The sequence below is a fragment of the Bos grunniens genome, chromosome 10 (assembly GCF_055505025.1).
Source record: "Bos grunniens cultivar Pamir isolate PY7600 chromosome 10, Bosgru_T2T1.0, whole genome shotgun sequence".
Lineage (NCBI taxonomy): Eukaryota > Metazoa > Chordata > Mammalia > Artiodactyla > Bovidae > Bos > Bos grunniens.
The window spans coordinates 70,965,539-70,982,321 of NC_141174.1; the positions used below are offsets into that span (position 1 = coordinate 70,965,539).

The 16,783-nt window shown below is 35.9% G+C and overlaps 1 protein-coding gene across 16 annotated transcripts in view; it reads right to left on the reverse strand.

Annotated features, from left to right (window-relative positions):
- CDIN1 (CDAN1 interacting nuclease 1) overlaps positions 1 to 16,783 on the reverse strand; it is a 231,340-nt gene that overhangs the window by 72,179 nt on the left and 142,378 nt on the right. The window contains exon 11 of one of the 16 annotated variants that reach the window (XM_086322003.1): positions 10,477 to 12,053. The exons of 14 other annotated variants lie outside the window; for them this stretch is intronic. In XM_086322003.1, the coding sequence (XP_086178129.1) occupies positions 12,050 to 12,053 (4 nt within the window). In that variant the 3' untranslated portion in view covers positions 10,477 to 12,049. Of the gene's footprint in view, positions 1 to 10,476; positions 12,054 to 16,783 lie in introns of those variants that run through there. One more of the 16 variants, XM_086321999.1, reaches the window with a different exon arrangement.

Consider the following 16,783-nt stretch of genomic DNA (forward strand, 5'->3'; position numbering starts at 1 on the left):
AACAATGGAAACAGTGAGAGACTTTATTTTGGGGGGCTCCAAAATCACTGCAGATTCTGATTGCAGCCATGAAATTAAAAGATGCTTGTTCCTCAGAAGAAAAGCTATGACAAACCTAGACAGCATATTAAAAAGCAGAGACATTACTTTGCCAACAAAGGTCCATCTAGTCAAAGCTATGGCTTTTCCAGTAGTCATGTATAAATGTGAGAGTTGGACTATAAAGAAAGCTGAGTGCCAAAGAATTGATGCTTTTGAACTGTGGTGTTGGAGAAGACTCTTGAGAGTCCCTTGGACTGCAAGGAGATCCAACCAGTCCATCCTAAAGGAGATCAGTCCTGAGTGTTCATTGGAAGGACTGATGCTGAAGCTGAAACTCCAATACTTTGGTTACCTGATACGAACAGCTGACTCATTTGAAAAGACCCTAATGCTGGGAAAGATTGAAGGCTGAAGGAAAAGGGGATGACAGAGGATGAGATGGTTGGATGGTATCACCGACTCAATGGACATGAGTTTGGGTAAACTTTGGGAGTTGGATGGACAGGGAGGCCTGGCATGCTGCGGTTCATGGGGTCGCAAAGAGTTGGACACGACTGAGCGACTGAACTGAACTGAACTGAACAATGATAACCATGTTTCCTTCCTGGAGAACATCTCAGAGCCTCTGAAATTTCAATGTAGTAAGTCATGTTTTCGAAAATCATTTGACCACCCACCTTTTGTCTTGAGGAACATATTCAGCAAATAGCATTCAGTGAAACTCTGACCTAAGCAAGCCCTTTTCCTGCACAAAATAAAATTATTTTTGCTAAGTAACACAAATTTATGTAGTAAATACAGCATCTTAGATGAATATTGAGAGAATATAAAAAAGTAATAATGATGCATGATTTTTCATTTGAAGTATTAATTTCTTAATTTCTATTGGCTATAATATGTGCAGAGATGGCCCACACTATGGATCTTTTAAATTCAATTAAATTGGTTTGGCAATGGAAACCCACTCTAGTACTCTTGCCTGGAAAATCCCATGGACAGAGGAGCTTGGTGGGCTATAGTCCATGGGGTCACAAAGAGTCGGACAGGACTGAGCGACTTCACTTTCACTTTTCACTTTCATGCATTGGAGAAGGAAATGGCAACCCACTCCAGTATTCTTGCCTGGAGAATCCCAGGGACAGCGGAGCCTGGTGGGCTGCCGTCTATGGGTTCACACAGTCGGATGCGACTGATGTGACTTTGCAGCAGCAGCAGTAAATTGTTTGGATAACCCTCAGTAATCAAAATGGAACTGAGAGAATGCATACTTATTTCTACTTGGCCCTAAGATGCCATCTTCTGCCCCAAGATGTCATCTTCTGCTTAACTTCAGATTTGCTAAAATTTGGAATATTTGCTTATTTAAGTTTGAAGTTTGATACTTGGCAATAATAGTTAAAATGCATGGTACAGTGCACACTTATCATAAAGTGTTTGGTAAATTAATTATAATAGCATTGTTTCCAAACCTATTAATAGCATATAAAACAATACCAATAGTTCTTCTTAGAAAGTTGGTATTATTTCTCTCAGAAACTACAGGGGGTTTCCTAAGACAAGAGCAATGAAGAGAGGAGAAAGCCTATTTTCTTGTAATTGTAAAATTGAAAGACTGATTATTTCTACTGTAAATACATTAGATTTGAAACATTTTGTCCAAGTGTCAGAAGCTTTGGGAACATCAAATGCAGATAATATGAACAATCTGTACCACTGACATTGATACATGAGACATATATATATATATACACTTCAGAAATACATCAAGCTTGTTCAAAATAAACCTAGTCATTTATTCAACAAATATTTATTAAGAGCTTGTTACATGCCAGGCACTGTTCTTAAGGATACAGCAGGAAATAAAACAGACCAAAAACCCTGCCCTTGTATAATTTTAAGTCTAATGGAGTAAATAAAATAGAGGACAGTATACATCATGTAAGAAGGTAAAAAGGACTATGGAGAAGCACAAAGAAAGGAAGAAGGATGGTGGCTGCTGGGGAGGGTTAGGGTAGGTCTGATAAAGTGATGTTGTATCTCACTTTTGACACTGAACCATGTATTCAGAAAGGGTTTCATGCAAGGAGAACATTCACTGCAAAGAGCCTAAGGCAAAAATGTACCTCGTAAGTCTGAGGAACAACAAAGAAGCCACCAGAATGCCTGGTGCAGAAGGAGTTTGAGGACTGTGGTAGGAGATAAGATTATAGCAATGACTCCAAGGAACCATGTGGGACTGCAAAGGCCAAATGTATAGATTTTGGTTCTTATTCTGGGTCAATTGTGGAACCACCAGAAGACTTTTTAGCAAAGGATTAACGCGATCTACTTCTATTTGATGATTTGGATGCTATGCTGAGAAAAGACTTTAGGAGGGTGGGCATGTAAGCAGGGAGACTAGTTATTTCAATAGTCCAGGAAGGACATGACGATGACTTGGACCAAGTGGTAGCAGTGGAGATGGTGAAAACTGGTTGATTCCGGGGACATTTTTGGAGGCAGAATCAACAGGATTTCTAGAAAAAGATCACAAGTGAACTATGAGGGAAAGAAGCAAGAATGATCCAAAGAGGTTTTGCCTAGATGAATGGAAGGCTAGAGTCATCATTAACGGGGATGGGGAAAACTTTTAGGGGCATCTGGAATTCAGATTTGGCATGCTGAGTTTGAGATATCTAACATATATCCAAGTAGAGATGTTGAAAAGCCAGGTGGATTTATGGGTCTGAAGTTCAGGGGAGAGTAACATTTTCCAAATGCTCTAAACATGACTTTAGCTTCAAATGTAATACTTGTTTTCTTCAGTCTAGACTCTTAATGAATCATTTCATTAGAATAATTTAGAAGAAGGGAAGGTTAAATAAAATGGGCCAAAACAAGGAGAATATGGGCATTGGATCATGCAATCACAAAGTCATGCAAAAGGGCATTGTGGGGTATGTTTGTTTGACTGGAATTATGTTGGTACGTGGAGCAACATCTAGGGATAAGGCTAGAGAGGCAGCAGGAAGGCTGAGGAGCCTGACTTCGCTCTGTAGGGAATGTACAACACGGAAAATTCTAAGGAGGTTCGGAGGTGCAATGCATCCAGGCTGTCAACAGCAGGGAGACCCCTCCACTCCTAGGTTTGAATGGCAGAGAGAAGGAAGTGGACACCCAGAGCTGAGAAAGGAGCTGGGTGGGGAGGACTGCATGACAAGGCTGACTTGATCGTCACAGGCAGTCTACCTGAGGGACCCGAAAGAGAAGTGGGTAGGAGAACAAATACCTTTCTGGCACTTCCTATGAACCCTTGGATCTCCTGCCAATGCCTCCCCACTGAATGAACCCAACAGGAAGCCAGAGGGCAAAGGAGTCTGCTTGATGGTCAGACTCCCAGGTCATGGAGCAGAGTGAAGTGGGACAGAGAAAAACAGCACTAAGAGGGAAGCATCACACCAGAGTCATGCCCTTGGAAGATGGGTCCAGCAGTATTGTGCAGGAAAAAGAAAAAAAGACAAAATAAGAAGTATAAAGTATGGGAGACTAGTGCCTTCCTGCTTCTGAATTGCGCAGCATGCCAGCTATGAAGTTAGTGCCAGGTCCAGGTGAGCAGGCCTAAGGAATGTCATTCTCAATTAGCAATGAAAGAATATTTACGTAGGTGTGTAAGATGCAGGAGCATAACCTGCACATCAGAGCAGCATCCACAGGCATCTTCAGAGACGTGTTTCTGAAACAAAGCCTGGGAGAATGTCAAGTTCTTTAGCATTAAGTGCGTGTTGCTGTAGAGGCCGCCAGTATGAATGTTGTGACAGAGCGAAGAAAGAAACAAGTTAGTGGCTCTAATGCACAAGCCAACCAAGGATGACTTTCAAAGCATGGGCAAACTTCGTGATTCTGGGGAAGAGAGAAAACTGAGGAAAGGAAGAAATGCAATAAGGAACCATCTTAACTGGACATGATGGGAGAGAACAAGCAAAAACTCAAAGAGGGATACGTGGCTTCATGAAGTCACATGAGGGAGGGCTCTGTCTTCTTGGAGCAGCACAGAGCAAGGTTTGGGGCTGAAAAGAAAGACAGTGGTGAATGTGACAGGAAGAGCTGAGGGGCTCAATGAATAAATTTTTCTCTCAGGAATGTTAAATGGACTGCAATATGCAACATGTGCCTCCTAGGTAACAACTAAACCTGTGACCAGGTGGTACCATTTTTTTCACAAATTTTTCCTCAAAACCTCACAATTCGTTATTCTGTTCTCAATAACAATTTCTAAAAGAACTGAATTCTAAAAAGGATTGAATCACATGAATAGCAAATGTTCATCATTTATAAATGAACTAATATTGGGTGCTTGGAAATGAACATCAAGTATAATTAACTCTCAAATGAAACGATTAAGCAACACAAATGTTAAAGGGTGTGGCAAATGTATATTAAAATAACATTTAAAACTCCAATATAAAATAAAAAGTTAAACAAAGTAACATATTTGAAATTGATTTGCTAGGAGCAAAACATGGAATGTTCACTTAGCATGTCTTATCATAGTCTACCAATTAGAAATAATGCATATGACTATGCAAAGATCAACTTTAAAATTTAAAAGTACAGATAGAGTATATATATTCTTTTAAATTTTAATGTTGATCATATAATACGCATATATATGCACATATATATGTCTTTGGTAATTTTATTGATTTAGGGAATTAATCTCATATAAAAATGATTTAAAACAGTTAAAAAGTGTGTTGTAAGTATATATTAAGATAAGCATATTTAAAATAATTGATATGATAGAATCATAACATGGAAATCCTTACTTAAAATGTCTTAGTATAGCTTACCAATAAGAAATAATATGTATATTACCATGCAAAGATCAACATTAAATTTTAAAAGTACAGTAAAACCACATATCTCTGGTAATTTTAGTGATTAATGCTTTAATTAAGAGATGAGGTACATGCAGACATATGCAATAAACTGACATAATTCATCATATTGCAAAGAATAACATGATGAATGCATATGTATACTGTGAATTATACAATGCACATGCAAATCATATACTCATTATCACGCAGAGGCATTATTTTTCCTATAGTCAAAATGCAACAAATCTTCAAGTACTACTCAATCTACTGCATGACTATTTAAGAACAAAGTAGTCTGTTGTATCTTCTACAGAATAATAATTTAAACTGAGAAACTCAATTTAATGGAAACACAGAGCAGACCTTTTTAGTGGGTACATCTCTGTGTGAGTTAAACTGGAGACCAGTCCCTGTACTACGCACATTTATTGTTCCACATTGTGATTTTAAATAGAAGTCTAGGCACTGGAGATTTTAATAAGGTCTTTTAATACACTGCCAAATTAATCTTTTTTTTTTTTTAATGTTGAACAGTGAATACATTGGTCATTGACTAGATGGAAAAATAACACTGGCCCACAAACAGTTTCTCAGTGTAAAGAGTAATTAAAAACACTACTCTTCTGAAATTGATTAATCTCCAGATGAGGTGTCCTGAAATGAAGACAATTTAAACATGAATATATTTGGTGCCTGGAAGTAGTCAGTACATACTGATGTGTGGGTTCTTGGTGGGAGCCGACTAGATCCCCAAACTCTGACAGAGGCAGAGCAGGCTGAAGTTAAGCACTGGGGTTATTTATAAATAGATTCTTATCAGACACTGAGGTTAACCTTCTCCACTTTAATGCAACTTGGAGACATACTGTTAGACATTTGGACTGAACTTCATGGAAAATAATTTTTTTTTAATATGAAAGTTAAAGTGCTTCTGAAATTCTCATACCTGACTACCAGGATTAGTGCTGTGCTGACAAGAAGCAAGGTATATATGAACATGTTAATTAAGAGTGCAAAAATAAATTTTTCTGATCATTTTGAACTTTAGTGTGCATAAAAGGACTTCTCTTAGTAAAAGGAAGACTACTAGATGTTCATAGTTTATGAATAAGATTTAATCAGCATATAGGAATATGACAGAAAACACCTTTAAAAATTATTATACGTATAATTTGCACTCTTACATCAAACCTAAAGAAAAAAATACTTATAAGATTCACTGTGTGAATCAAATATAATAGCTTCATGGATGACTTTTTCTTATCTGGGGTAAGAAAATAATGCCCTTATTAATATATTAACATTATGAAATTCTATAAGATTTAAAAAATTTCTTTAAAATGAAAAGTCTATTTTACTTTTTAATTACATCTATTTCCCAGAAAGGTCTTTAAGGCTCTACAAAGCACCTTGCATTTTCTTATTGCTGACAGTTCTTGAAACCACGCTTGAATGCTTTCTTTATCCTTTGGTGAACAATTGAAGATCATATGCTAAAAGACTGTGCTTTCTCTTTTTCTTGCCCTGTAATTAAGGCATTTTAATACATTGCTTCATAGTTGTTACAAGAGCAAACTATTAAGATTCATAGATTGAGACAATTTTGACTCCTATGATTATATAAACACACATGATATGAATTTTTCCTAATCATTGACTTGAAAGAATAACAACAAAACTCCTTCAAATAAAATGATTAATCTCTGGAAGGTTAAATTGAAATGGTGCTTCCTGTGTTGCCTTAATATATGTAAATGATCTATAAAAATAGAAAAACACATTTGGTTAACTATCCTTTAATATAAACAGGATAAAGAATAAATTCATATGAAGAATACCTTTTCTTCAAATCAATGTATACTTTAAGACTTTGAGACCTTCAGGGGTTCTGTTGTCATTTAAAGATAAAAATACTGCATACATGTCTAAAGACAGCCAAGTAAATACATGCAGATTTTTTTCAAATCATAGGAGAATTAAAATTTTGATTTAAATGTACAAAAGTTTTTTCAGAACAAAGATATATGCAGAAAAAATACACTTCACTTAATATTTCTTAAGTTGGGAGAGTATAATTGCAACTCAAGAAAATGCTTTAGTGAACAATGATAATAAATGAAGCTGAAAATATAAGACCTATACACATTTTTAAATTCTGTTGTCAGAAATACAGGACTGAAATTATACATTTAAGCAAACAAAAAATAATCTGCAATGTCATTTAGAAGCCACATACTTTTCAGAGCACAAAAAAGTATGCTAATAGGTTTCTGTCATATTTTGAATAAACATGCAGAATTTCTTAGCTCTTTTTTAGGTTGGAAGATACCAGTTTGCTGCTGAGTTAAAGTATGTAACTGCATTTTATGTTAGCCAATTAGATAATCTGAGGAGAAATAAATTTTGGAGACTTAAAAAAACATTTTTAGATAATACTTTATGATTTTAAAATTAAAACTGATATCAAGAAAACATAAGGTATTATAATTTTATATTAAAAAGCAACAGTTTTGGACAAGATTAATGTAATAATCTCCCTGACTTTTTTGGGGTTTGATTGCAAAAATTTTTAAATGTATGAAAAGCAGAGAATCCCCTACTAAATACCCACCTTCCCTCTCTCAACTTATGCATTTTGCTGACATATTTTACAAGAAATCCTCAGTCCCTAGTCTCTCCACTCCTACATATTCTTGGTGTGTAGCTCTTTTAAAAATGGATATTTTCTTACGTAACTATAATGGCTCTGTCATGTCTAACAAAATTAACAGTAATTTCTTGATGTTAAGAAGTCATACGAATCCATATGCAACTTCCGATGATTCGTCTCAAAAATGTATTTTTTTCTAGTCCATTTGATGGAATCAAGGTACAGCAAGGGTCAGCTACATTTACAGCTCCTCCTTTGCCCACATTCACTGTCATGCCTTTGTCTCGTTGAAGAAATTGCTCCGACTTCTTAAGAGGAACTTGGGAAGTCCCTACTGAAGAAAGGGCAATATTTGGCTGATAAACTGAGACTGTCAAAGTTTTCCAATTTACTTTTTGATTGTACAGGGGTACAGGGGGAAACCCCGAGACACTTCTGCTATATTTAATGATCTGAATAATTTTCAAGAAGGCCTTAAACAATTCTTTACCCTTCATACTAAAGAGTTTAAAACGGTAATAATCATTATAAAATTTGTTTTATAATATTACTTTTATATATTGGCAGTTTAAAAATAGTTTTTATTTAAGTGTTAGGATATGCATGCATAAACTAAATGATATCAAATAAGCAAACAGATATTTAGGAATCCCAAGTTTATAAGTGCTTTCTTAGAATGTATATAGAAGTAATCAAGAATTGTATCTTAATTAATCTGGGAAGGAAATACAAGCTGGCATGTCTCTTAGCTTTTGGTTTTATCTTTTTTTTTTTAGGATCATTTAACCAACATAGGCAAGCTTTCATTAAATTTAATTTGTGTGGAACTTAAAGGCAAACAAATTGATGGCTCTTTTAAACCTCATGTTGTGTTGTTTAAGAAGAGACGTATAGAAACTTTAGAGGATTAGAAAATGCTGATGAAAATTACAAGTGTTAGAAAAGACAAAATGACACTTTAACACATCTCCATGGCATTCCTGTTTAACAAAAATGTAAATTAACATATAGAAGGTTGGCTTAGCCTTCCTTGCAACAGCTCTAGCTAATAAAACTTTAAGATCAGTGATGTACAGCTTTTGCAACTCCAAAATATGAATGACTCTAAATGGAACCATATGAAGTCAATGACAGTAAAGTGATCATAGATGAAATTACCAAACTCAAATGAAATAAATTCCAAATGAAAAGGATGAAGGGCAATTAAGTACCTATTTTGACAATTCGAAGTGGTCAAGTTTTTAAAAGTATGACATAGGAACCTTAACCTATCTATATATGAGTGATAAATGAGGCATTTTGTGTCATTACATTCCCATAAATCACTTCCTTTAACTGCTGACGGCTTTTATCAGATCTAACCTTTTCAAGCTTCTATTAGAGTGCTAACATTTTCAACTTTGACACATGTGCAGTTTACAAATTCTGCAGCTGATTAACTCTGGACAGAAGCTCACTGGCATCATTGTCTTCAAGTTGGGTGAAAACCTTAGGGTCTCAAAAACCCAAGACACTCATATTACAGTACAAAAATCTCAATTAATGTAAGGGGTTGGACTTTGGAGTTGTTAAGGATTGTTTTCTGTTGGGAAACAAATATAAATAAGACTTCATTTTCCATGAAACAAGTGACCTAGTAAATATTAAGAAATGAAAAAAAAAAAGAAAACGAAAAAGTAGAAAAAAAGAAAATTCCTAGTTGATAATAAATTTCTAATCAAATACATTTTTTTGCCTTTATTTGGCAATCAAGAAGTATTTTCTTAAAACTTGCTAACCTTCAGCTTTGACACAATAAAACAAAGAAAATCTGAGACTAATGCATTCATGAGGTGAGGAATATGACCCCAAATAAAACACAATTTAAGTGGGGCTGTTATAACTGATGGGACCATTTTAAGGTGAATTTTATATGGAGAGAGACTGAATCAAACTAAAACATAGAGTTTAACTCTCCTGTAAATCTCAATATTCTAAGTTAGACGTTGTTTTGGGTAATCTAACCAGTCAATTCAGTTGAAAAAGAAAAAATGAAAAATTCTTAAAGTAGTTAAGGAGGACCTGCTTTTAAAACAGTTGTGTTGCAATTATGAAGTCTGAGCTTATAAAAGGTAATGCCATTTCTGCTGAAGTGACTGTTAATACACCAAATCTTCATAGAATGTTTTTCACACATAAATTAGAACTGCTTATTATCAACATGAAACATTCTAAACATTTATCCTAATAAGAAACTTCGAAATAATCAAACTATTTGTCTATAATAATGTAGAAATAAATAAAGCAGAAACATATAAGTTGGAATCTTTTACACTACACATGAGAGAAGCTCAAGACTGCACAGTATTTTTAATTTTAATGGTCCTAATTTCTTAGTAGGAGAGTCAAACACAACAGTTGACCCTGAGAGTAAAAGGTTTTGAAGAGTAAGACAACACTGTGTAGGTAAATATTACGTGTCTGCCAGTATATTTACATAAAGAGCACATACATAAATATCTATAAGTAGATGTGAGTTTGCCCAAAGATTATTTAAAAAAAAACTTACTTGGAAAATATCATTGACATTAATCTTGAAATAAAACTGTTTTGTTTTGTTTTTTTAAATAGTATCTTTGGCAATAACAGCCAGACAGAGCCAATCTTTAAACTGACTGTTTGACCATCAGAAGCCTGTCACTTCACAATATTAGTTTTGATAAGAACTACCAGCTATCAAGTCTAAATAATAAAACCTAAAGAGATGGACTAATGGCTCTAAAGGCAAAATGTTCACAGAGACCTTCCTGCTGCAGATTGCTTCTTGTTGATACATGACAAATCTTAGAAAAATAGTGGAGGAAGGACAACTTTTTCTAGCATCACAACCTACACAGTCTCATAATGTCACCATCTAAGGCCTATCCATGACAAATTAAAAACTTCTTTATTTCACTAATAATGTCACTCATCACAGAAGCTGGGCAGTTACACTTTGACAATTCAGATGTAAATCCTGGGTTGCCTATGAGTATTCATGACAAAGGCATATTTATCATTTAAAACAAAAGGACGTGACTTCTTGGTGTTCATATCAAAGACTAGTGATAGATGAGGCCACGCTAATCAAAAGACAGACTAGAAAGAACACAGATGTTTGCTGCTTTCATTACGAAGAGTATTCCCTGCCCCTGAAACTTCCCTACTACGGGTCATTTCCAATTGTTTTAATGTACAATTGAAATTAGACACCTAAGAATTTAAAATTCCCAGTTATAGCTCTTACAAAAAACAAGCACTAGCTTTTATCCAATCTCAAATTATAAAAGCAAAATTCTTAAAACCAAGAAATGTTCCTCAGAACTGAGAGATTTCCACAATTGGCTTTATCCCTCTCAATTATTATTTTCAATGCAGAAAATGAAGAGAAAGAAAGTCTATCATCCCAAATTTTTATGAATAGCAAAACTGTGAGCTGAAATCAATGTGGGGAACTATAAGCAGAACAAGGCTTAACACATTTTCACCATATTCCTTTCTGACTGTTATGTTTTTGACTTTTGTTCCAAACGCTTTTCAGGTTGAAAAGCATTTAAAAATAGCTGTTGTCTAGATTGTAAGGGTTTATTTAAAACCTTAAATACAATCAATTCTGGTGATTCTAGCATTCATCACCATTTTGGATGAGAGAGCCCCAAAATAAGTATGGCATTAAAAAAACAAAGATATTTAGAGCTGGGGCTATTGATAGCACTTCCTCCCATTCCACTGATGAAGAGCTATCATCAGGTCTGGCTAATAGAAATCCAATTTACAAGGCTCTGTTCATTTGAGTGCCTTTTAAGATGCACAGGATTAGTAACCCTTCAGACGTGCAACAAATGCCTGCTCTGTCAGGGCAGAACTATTTTAATGCTGGTTACTGGGAAGTCATCCCCGCAAGGTCACCTTGAAGAAGTGCAGGTAGTGGTTGGGGAAGAAGCCTACTCTGCGAGAGATCTGTTTTCTGCCAATTTTCCTTGCTGCTTTTCAATCCCAGTGAAGCACACTTGTTGATAAACTTTTGATAGTCAGCATGGTGTATGACCAAAGAAAACACAGTATAAAGTTATATGGGGGAAAAGAACTACCTATGCATGCAAAGTATACTTGGGTAGCTTGGGTCATCAGGGGAAATGTTAGGCAGGCAGCTGATACGCAAGCTTCCCTTTTTGGTAGGATCACCTTCCTCCCCAGTTGACGAAAACATTGAAAACACACGGTCTCTCTTTGCACTCACATCCTTTCTGCTTCTTGTAAGGAAAGTGTGTGTGTGTGTGTGCGCGCGCGTGCTCAGTCGTGTCGAACTCTTCAGACCCAATGGACTGTAGCCAGCCAGGCTCCTCTGTCCATGGGATTATCCTGGCAAGAATACTGGACTGGGTTGCCATCTCCTTCTCCAGGGGATCTTCCCGACCCAGGGACTGAACGTGTATCCTCTGTGGCTCCTGCACTGGCAGGTAGATTCTTTACCACTGAGCTACCTGGAAAGGCAGTATGGAAAATTTGTGTTACTAGTGTTAAATATGTCACTAGTGTTAGATCAGCAAGGGCATTCTATTTTACACTGCTGGGTTGCATCTGTGTGTTATCAGGGTTTACCTTTCATTAGCTACAGTAACTACTCTATGCCCTGCTTACAATAGGCATGTCCTCCTTTTTAAGTATGTATCTGCTTCTCACAAAAGAAATTAAAGAGTTGGAAGTTTTCAGAGGGCTTAACATTCAATGTATTAAGCGGTATTTATAGTATAACAAACATCTTTCACCTTTTGGCCCTTTTTATGAAAAATTTACTGGATGCCTAATATATTTAATATTCAGTAGCATGTGAGAATAATTTTTATGCAACTCTGATAGTTAGAAAGATAGATAACTCAATTATTAGATCATCTATCAAAATATTCAGATGTATAAGAGGCTACTAAAAAGATTGATGACTGAGAAAGTCCACTGATTCTCTAGCCATCATATTCATGCATTTGGCCAGACAACATTTTTCGCTGCCTTCACAAGCAAGCTTCATTACCCATCACTCCACTGAAAAGAGTTTATTATGAGGCTGCCATCTTGGCAAGACTATTATTTAGATGATAAATGCTGAGGGGGGAAAAAGTGTGTCTACTTTTTTTTTTTTAAGGAAAAAAGATGAGCTTTTCTGACAACTAAAACAAACAGCATCTACATTTCTAATTAACTTAAATTTGGCAGATACAAATATAGGTCAGTTAAAGCTATGATGTTATCTTCTGTCTGGATTTTACCCTTAATTTGTAAAATGTAAATTAACTAATTAGAAGAAAAACAGCATGATTAGTGACAAAATGCTTCAGCTGGGTCTTTGCTTCCTGACATTTATGATCAACTATAATGAATTATTGCTTTTTAAAGTAATTGATAGAATATATTTTTTCTCACCAAAATGAAAGAAATTTTACTAAGAATTTATAAAAGAATTCCAGGAACTTGGCAAAACAATAGAAGTTCGTGGTGTACTTTCTGAGGAAAACATGTTTGTAAAGTGGTATAATATTAGAAACAATTGGGGTAATTTATGCCTGGGTACCTAGGGGTAAATTTAAAGAAAGACGTGTGTAGACATTAAGTCACTAATAAATCTAGTAAAAAGATTGTCAGGACTTAACCCTTTCCCTGTCATTTCAAACAGATTTGCTGTGTGTTCAAAGCAATTTGTGAGAAGTGTGTGTTCATGTGCACACGTGCATGCACATATGTGCATGTCCCCACATGTTGGGTGTGGGGGTTATAAGGTTTCACGGAGAATGGTTAGAAAACAGAAAAGATTTTCACCACTTGAGTTTCAGCAGGAAAATCTGTCATTGAGAAGTAAAATTAACCTATGTAACATTTATGCAAAAAGAGGTTTTCAACTATTCTTATGTAGACAGAGACTACAATGAGAAATACATCTGCAAGGGCAGATATATGTGTCAAAAAAAAATTACATAAAATCCTGAAAGGTAAGGTCTGGGATGGTGGCCACCTTTTGGCACAGGGGAGCCTGTGTGACCAGATCCTGGGCAGGCAGACCAGGATCAGGGCTGTCAGCTCTCAGAACACACAAACTTCTTAGAGGTCTAACCTGAATGAGGCAATTGCAGTTGAAGCCTGGTGGTAATCTAGGTGGGAGCCTTAAGTGTTCTGTCGGTACTGGGGTTTGGTTTCCAGTGACATGACAACTTTTGGAAGCATGGAGAAAACAGAAAGGGAAACAAATCCAACAAAGATGCATGAGGCTCGGGGTGCTAACTGGAAACTTCAAAGATTATGTAAGATAGGTAATAGTTTGAAACAAGTTAGTACTTCAAAATTTCCATCTTAATTTTAGGTATGCCACTAAAATATTTAACTTGGATGGAAGTATTTTAATTTGGCAGACAATTATCACATTTGGAAACAATATCACTGAAATACTTGAATACTCTTTTCCAATATTATGACAAATACACAAAACTTTTCACATTTTGCAAAGTGCATTCTAAATGCTTGGAGAATATTATTCCACTTTATATTTACTAGTTGTGGAGACAGCAAGAAAATCTTTCTGAATAGCTGCTCCCGATTAAGAGGTACTTTAGCCTACTACTTTTATATTTCATTAATGGTATAAATTCATTATGGTAAATGTTTTTTATTTCCATCCTCACATCACCATGATATTGCATTAAGAGATAAAATGGGTAACTAACAAAAGCTCCTTTTCACAGTATATAATCCTAACACAGAACACATTTACATATGACAGAAAACTCTTCTGACAGCTCTCTGGTTTTAACCTAACCCTTCAACCTCTTAACATACGATGTACTTCTGAGGCAAGCACTTCGAAAGCTACCTAAGATTTACCTGTATGTACATGAAAACATCTGCACTTTAGAGGTAATCTTCAAACATGTGAACTCTAATAAACTGGTTTCTATCACAACGATGAAGACTGCAAAACATATCACAGCACAGAGACCTCTTCATTTGTTTAGTTTCCGTCTCTCAAGCATTAATAATCTCCATTCACATTTATCATTTTGAAAAACAAATTCATTTGAATTACTAGCATGAATAGGTCCAAGTAAAGTTTTCAGCTTGATGGTAACTGGAAAAAACAAAGCTCAAGACATTTAAAAAGCAATCACTTATCTTCATTTAAAATTTGTTATATTTCTGCAGGGAAGGCAGCATTTCATGTTTGAAGAACAAGTTTATCTATGGAGGAGGAGAAAGGTGAAGAAAGCAATGCAATGAGTGTCAGGTACTCTGTCCAGACCTGAGTTCTCCAGTACTGCAGGAAGGTTGGATCCTTTCAGCATTGTATTGGTGTGTCAAAATATGTCAACAAACCATCACACCGCAGGAAGAAGAATGACCTTTCAGTTCTTCACGTTTGGGCTGCCTGTGGAGCTTTGGACGCGGGGTATGCATGAATGGTTTTCCTAGCTGCTTGACAAATGCAACTCCCAAGGTTTCTTTCAAGCATGATTGTTAAAAGCCCTAGGTTCTTACAATTTGGTACAACTTTCTCAATCCATATGACTCTTGACAGAAACTGATGTTAACTATCAATACTGCAAATAATCAGATTCAATGCAACTAGACAAATTATTTTAGAAATGTTTCAATGTAAGAGATGAATGTTGAGAGTTATAAATTTAGAAAAAACTTTATTCACTGTAAAAATAATACTTAATCAATTCTCTAAGCTTTATTATGAAAAGTGAAAGTGTTAGTTACTCAGTAGTGTATGACTCTTTGCGACCCCATGGAGTCCACCAGGCTCCTCTCTCCATAGAATTCTTCATGCCAGAATACTAGAGTGGGTTGCCATTTCCTTCTCCAGGGAATCTTCATGACCCCGTCCCACAAACCAGTTCCCTTTGGAAACTTCTAAGCATCACAATTGCAGTAATCACTAACCTAAGTTATTTTCTATTCTCAGTTCCTTAAGAGCATCATTGTTCTCCCCAATACCAATACCAAAACCTCAAAGTTATCACTGTTTCACACTGCCCAAAACAACATCATTTAATCAACTTGTCAGATTCTTTCTTATCTCTGTAAGTCTATATAGTCTCTTTCCATTTCCACCACCATCATTATAGTTCAGGAATTAATGGGTTACTCCAACACAAATGACTGGAATAGCAGTTGTGTTCCAGTTTCCAACTTCTTGCTTCTGTCTACCCCGACCATTGCTATGAGAATATCTAGCCTGAAGTTCAAGCCTGACCATGCCACTCGTCTATTCAAAAATCTCCCCTGGTTTTCCAGGTATATTACTTTGACCTGCGCACTCAACCTCTCTATGCCTCAACTTTCTCATATGAAATGAGCATAAAAACCCAGTATTGATCTCATAGGACTGTTATGTGGATCAAAAAGGATAATACATAGCAGTGCTTAAACCAGATTCTAGAATATAGTTAGTGTTCAGTGTTAGCTATTTTTGTGATTTATGTACATGTTGTTTCCCTACTTGTTGTTGTTCAGTCGCTAAGTTGTGTCCAACTCTTTGTGACCCCATGAACCGCAGCAATCCAGGCTTCCCTGTCCTTCACTATCTCCTGGAGCTTGCTCAAACTCATATCCATTGAGTTGGTGATGTAATCCAACCATCTCATTCTCTGTCACCTGCTTCTCTTCCTGCCCTCTTTCCCAGCATCAGGGTCTTTACCAGTGAGTCAGCTCTTTGCATGAGATAGCCTAAGTATTGGAGCTTTGGTTTTAGCATCAGTCTTTCCAGTGAATATTCAGGGTTGATTTCCCTTAGGATGGACTGGTTTGATCTCCTTGCTGTCCAAGGGACTCTCAAGAGTCTTCTCCAGCACCACAATTTGAAAGCACCAATTCTTTGGCTCTCAGCTTTCTTTATGGTTCAATCCTCACATCTGTATATGACTACTGGATTGAATTAAATTCCTTGAAAGCAAAGTTAGGTGTTGCTTATCTTTGTACCCTCTGAAATATATAATATATAAATATATGTATAAATATATAATATAGTGCCTCTATATAGAAGGAGCTCAGTATCTGTGCTGCTCAGTATCTACTATCTGTGTTACTACCTTGGGACCTACAATGTGTTGAATTAGAAACATGTAGTGGTAAAAATATGTATTTCATATTAAACAATGAAAACCAATTGGGGCTGATCAAGTATTTCGCTCTAGTGTTGAGCTCAATATGATTTCATACACCTGAC